The sequence below is a fragment of the Volvox carteri genome (assembly GCF_000143455.1).
Source record: "Volvox carteri f. nagariensis unplaced genomic scaffold VOLCAscaffold_42, whole genome shotgun sequence".
Classification (NCBI taxonomy): Eukaryota; Viridiplantae; Chlorophyta; class Chlorophyceae; order Chlamydomonadales; family Volvocaceae; genus Volvox; species Volvox carteri.
In genome coordinates, this window is record NW_003307585.1 from 1,182,300 (window position 1) to 1,188,003 (window position 5,704).

A 5,704-nucleotide genomic window follows, 5' to 3' on the forward strand; every position below is an offset into this window, starting at 1 on the left:
CTGTCGAGGTGTCTGGCCCTCCTGCTGCGGTTCCTCGTGATCTGCCGCGTTTTACTCTTAAATTCTATGTGGTTGCCTTTTTTTTGCGCGCGGCAGAACACAGGATTTATAGCTCCACTCATCCGGGGAAGGCCCGTTCTATGCCTCGTTGCATTCTCCACTGCTTGCATTTCCCTCGCCCTCCACCCTCATGGGATGCGACAAGGGATGGGCGGAAACAATGGGGAGGAGGTAGATGTACATGTCAACTGTACGCGGAGGCATTCCCGGCTGTGCGCTGAAGACATTTATCGAGCCCAAACGGCCTGCTTGTCGTGAGGCCTTGTTTCAAACCCCCGTTCCCTTGCGTCTTTCATATGAACCGCTTCTAAACATGTTTGCCGATGGCCATCTACAGAGAATTTTGGGAGACTCTGCGTACTGTACCCCTGCAGTTTTCAAGGTACACTTGCGCAGCGCTTACGCATGATCGCATCACATGCTCCGAATTATACATTTTTACCACTCACTCCGGACAGCAAAGCTGACCACATGGCCTGCGGCACAATGCGCCCTACACGTTTTGCACTTGAGCATTTGCACTTTCCAAGGAAACTTTAAATAATAGTGTCATTAAGGATCGCCGAACGCACATAAACGAACACAGGAATCCGAAAGAGAAGGCAACCAAATAAAGCTAGCTTTACTTAGAGCCCAGCAGAATATCAAATATCTTGCAATGTCATTGTGTTATCGGAATAAATATTTGCATGCCTTCCTTTGTGAAGTCACAACAGCTAGTTACGGAATTGCTTGCCATACGTCGAGGCCTGCCAAGACAAGTCTGCAACGTAGACCGGTTAAGAGCTGCCAAGACAAATCTGCCAGATAAGTTTGCAAGAGATAACTCCCAAGGCGGCTGTACGGCAATCGTACCCGTCAGGTTCAGCTTTTGCCTTTCCGAGACCCGATGAACTTCCCACCTAGCAGTACTATTCACCGGTTACTCAGCCATGGACTGTGCGGGCAGGAGCGTTATGGCCTTGGGGTGAACTCCGCGACTTTTTGCCGCCCTAGTTATACCACGCTTAGTTTGTCGCCATGGGAGCTTACCTTTCCTCTCCTATTACTGATAAGGAGGTTTTTGAAGGGGATGGCCATGGTTTGCGGTTTGGAGGAGGCGCTATGCAGGGCTGGCGCCGCACCATGGAAGATGCGCACATTGCCGAGGTCAACGTCGCGAACGACCCCAATGTGGCGGTCTTCGGCGTTTTCGACGGACACGGTGGTGCCGAGGTAGCAAAGTTTTGCCAGAAATATATGGCCACAGAACTGCAGCGGCTTGAGGACTTCGGCAAGGGCAGCGTTGAGGACAGCCTCATCACGGTCTTCCACCGAATGGTACGCTTCCAAGCACGCAAGCCCGGCGATGCGAGGATTCTTAGCAAACCTGAAAGCAAATGCGAACTTGCTGGTCTCGGCAAGAAGGTCTTCAAGTCATTGTCTTCCGAAAGTGCATGCCTATCAAGCAAACACTGCCAAAATGACCGCGACTATGCAGGATGAAATGCTGCGCGACCAACGGTACGCAGAGGAGTTGGAAAAGCTCAAGAGCAAGGAGGCTAACGAGGACGATGGGGACGGCGAGGGGGGTGGCGTATCCCCGACTGACGCTCTGGATCTTCTTCGCCGAGTCTTTCAGTTGAAGCGTTTTGTGGGAAATAGCAGCAATATGGGCGAAGGAGGCAGCGGCCAGGCGGAAGAAAGCAGTGAGAGCCCCGAAGAAGAGCTGGTGCAAGCAGGCTGCACTGCCGTTGTGGCGGTGAAATTTGGCTCCGACCTCTACGTGGCCAACGCAGGCGATAGCCGCGGTGTCCTTAGCCGCGCTGGCAAAGCAGTACCTCTTAGCGAGGACCACAAGCCAGCACAAGAAGGCGAGCGAACGCGTATTATTGCTGCTGGCGGCTTCCTCTCGGAGATCGGCGGAGTTTGCCGCGTAAACGGCAACCTTAACCTCAGCCGCGCTATTGGGGATCTCAAGTACAAAACTAATACAGACCTTCCGGCTAAGGACCAGATAATCACAGCACAGCCGGACATCCGCAAAGTTACTCTGTTGCCCGAGGACCGGTTCTTTATTTTGGCTTGTGATGGCGTCTGGGACGTCATGACAAACCAAGATGCAGTGGACTTCGTGGGCGCAAGGCTAGATCAAGGCATGACGCCCAGCCAGGCGGCTTGCGCCCTGCTGGACGCCTGCCTCGCGAGCGACCCCAAGGAGGCACGTGGTGTTGGGTGCGACAACATGACCGTAGTCGTTGTGCAGCTGCAAGGAAATACCACGAGCAGCTGAGCGGGATAGCGACCGTGTATGCTCTGTAATCCGAATAGTGGAAGGACGGCTGGCTGCAGAGGTGAGCGTGTCGTAGATCCCCCCTTTCCAAACACATTGGCAACATGTAATTCGATGGCCAAATGCAGAGACGATACTTCTTTTTTTAGGGGGTTTGCGTTCTTAGACAGCGCTGCAATTTTAGGATAGAAGGAGCCACGGGAGCTCGTTGCGCGCAAACCCCACATTGTGTAACGCACACCAACATTGCTAGTGACCAGGCGTCGCGGCTATCTGCTTCGCGTGAGGGGGGTTGGGCGTGTGATGCATACCGGCGCTATGATGGCTCTGCCCAAAGGCTTAGTCGAGACCGCCGCAGGTTTGGGTGTTCATGGATGTGTGTTTGACTCTTGAGGACCTTAACGGGCAGGTGATAATGACTATGAGAACCTTCATGCGCATCTTTCGTGATGCATGTTGGCATTAAGGAACACTGTTACTTGTATCGCGCAGATGTAATGCTAATTACGTGTTTTTCCTGTCCCGAGAATTTGGGGGAATGGATACGTGTGGCATGGGAAAGGCTGAGCGCGTCGGCAAATAGAGGTATACCTTCTCAGGGATATAAAATTAGGCTGTATAGGGATCAGCGGGAATTTACACATCTCTGCGTGTCCTCAGACAAGCTGAGTTGATGGTGGCAAAACCCGAGAAGCGCGAGCTAAAGCATGGTGACCCGGATGACGGGGTTCAAGACACTAGCCAGGGCGCTGAATCCTAGAAAGCGGAGCACTACGAGGACAGATGGAGCAGGACGGTCTCAACCTTAAAATCCTTGGGTGGGTGTGGACTGAGTTGACCGGATGTATACAACTGAAAAGGCCTTCATTTTTGTGCGGACACAGAAAGTGAAGGCTGTTTCAGCCATGACATGCTGCCTGTAAAGGCCTTCAGTACGCGCGAAGAAGCAATTGCAGGGGGGCAAAGTATAGACTCTTTTCACGGTGGGGGGTGGGGTTTGGAGGTTGCGGTTGGACCGAGGGAGAAATATGCAAAGGGAGCGAGATGCAGCAATCTGCACCGCCTTTACCTACACACGCAGCCCCATCGCCTTCGACCCGCTTCTGAACCCCCAACACAGGCTTCAGCAATACCGTCTCCCTCCGTACCGATACCATCACCCCCGTGTTCATGTCTTTAGGTTAGACTAAAGCGCTTTTGCCTGGCGCTTCTTTTGTTTAACAAAATCTTCACTCTGCCACTGGGCAACATCCCCGAAAAAAGAACTTCGAAACCCCCATCCCTAGATGCCGGTTTTGCTCGTAGCTTTAAACATACAGCCTCCATTCGGCAGTGGTCTCTTTTGACTATTCCAAAAAAAAAGAAACCCTATCCCATCCCAAATCAGGCCTATTCCCCCCGATCACCGCCCACACCCTAAAACCCACCAGATCTAGAATGATGTCCGCAGAGCCCATGGCCGGGGCCGCCTCTAGCGCGCCGTCCGCGGACAGCAAAACCACGTGTTTAAAACCGTGCTCGGTAAAGAAGCGACGCGCAATGTTGTGGTAGCCAGTCACCACACGCAGGGGAGTCTCAGCGGTCCAGTCGGGCATATCACGAAGCTCCTCCAAGCTGTTGATGGAGGCGAATTTGCCTGAGGGTTTTAATAGGCACCGTTAGCTGTTGACGGTTGGTTCACATCGTTCAGCGATTGGAATATAGCGGAGGCCACGGAGTCAGGACAAGGGGTGGAGTGGCAAAAGTTGCAACTACTATCAGCTTCGGACAACCGACAGTAATATCTGTCGGTTGCGTTGTCGCGAGCAGACCTTTAGCGGCCCCTGTGTCAGTCGGGACAGCGGTGTCGGAAGTGGGTGCGAGTAGGGCTTTACAGGCTTTAGGGTTATACACCTAAAACCCTTAAACCCAAAGTAACTTATGAAGAAGTGGTGCGCATGGAACAGCAGGGGCAGGTCGTCCTTCGTCCTCAACCACTCAACCATCGGTGGAAAGCAGCCAGCCATCACGTATATCCCAGTGTACGGCACCCCAAGCGTCATGTACGGCACCATCCCCACCAACTCACCCGTCATGGGCACGCCCAGGGCTAGGTGGCATTGTCCAAAGCCGAGCGCCTCGTGACAGACCACGAGGTCAGAGTCCCCATCGGCCAGCTCGGCAAACATGTCCGTGCCCACAATGCCCAGGTCAATGTCGCCGTACCGCAGCTTGCGGACCACATCAGAGGCACGCTGGAACCAAACCTCCAGCCCAGGAATCTACACGCGACAGTACCACATGCACACATACATATATACATACATACATGCATCCAGCTAAACACATACACACACACGGCAGGAGCCACGTGGCATATGACCCCCCAGAGAACTTGGGTCCGTGACTTCAACCCGAGGGCCCCAGCAGCTACAAAACTTTGGACGCCTTCCGGCACTTCATTCCTTGCTTCCTTGCATGTGATCCCCCCGGCCCCCCAGAGGACTGTGGGTGCGGCCGGGGGGGGGGCTAACGGCCTATTGGGTTACCGGTTCTTCGGGGCCGGGGGGTGGTCTCCCCCAAATGCAGGAAAAGGCTGCCGAGGTGGCGGCGGATGGAGCAAAATTGTCACTATTCCCTATCGAAATACAAACATACATACAGACAGGCATACACACACCTGCGGAATTCTGGCGACGTACTGCCGAGGGTTGGGCTTGTACACGGAAAGAGCACAGTCCTGCAGCACGAAGCGGAGGTAGGGAGGGAAAGGGTGATTGAGAAACAGATGTACTTTGGGACTAAGGGACAACGGGGATGGCGCCGACTACGGGGTCAGGAAAGTTGCACAGCAAGGATCAAAGGCTCCGTGGACACGGTTTTAGAGTTGTACGAAGCGTACGACCAAGTCATGAACCCGGCCGTGGCTCGGGGAGTGAGCACGAACACGAAGAGGGCCCTGCTTTTGCGAAAACGAGTAGAGAGCGGAGGAGAGGGGAGGATGAATTACCTGGGCGTGGGCGGCGGAACCACCCACCCACCCTCCCAACGCTTAGAACGTTTTCTGTGGACCATACTTCCATCTTCTCCTCCCAGCCCCTGGCCGCAGCTTCCCGACAACTCAAGGTTAGACTATAATGGGAAACGCCCTCCAACTCCAAAAACCTCCACCGTACCATGTCGTACTACCGCTGATCGCTAAATAGTATTGATAAGTAGTAGTAGTAGTAGTAGTAGTAGTAGTAGTAGTAGTAGTAGTAGTAGTAGTAGTAGTAGTAGTAGTAGTAGTAGTAGTAGTAGTAGTAGTAGTAGTAGTAGTAGTAGTAGTAGTAGTAGTAGTAGTAGTAGTAGTAGTAGTAGTAGTAGTAGTAGTAGTAGTAGTAGTAGTAGTAG

At 53.2% G+C, this 5,704-nt stretch overlaps 1 protein-coding gene across 1 annotated transcript; it reads left to right on the forward strand.

Annotated features, from left to right (window-relative positions):
* Positions 1-962: 962 nt before the first annotated feature.
* VOLCADRAFT_82793 (uncharacterized protein) lies at positions 963-2,845 on the forward strand. The gene is made up of 3 exons (XM_002954345.1): positions 963-1,380; positions 1,541-1,631; positions 1,674-2,845. Exons 1-3 carry the CDS (start codon positions 1,081-1,083, stop codon positions 2,330-2,332), a joined length of 1,050 nt encoding a protein of 349 aa, XP_002954391.1. The 5' UTR covers positions 963-1,080; the 3' UTR covers positions 2,333-2,845.
* Positions 2,846-5,704: the final 2,859 nt, after the last annotated feature.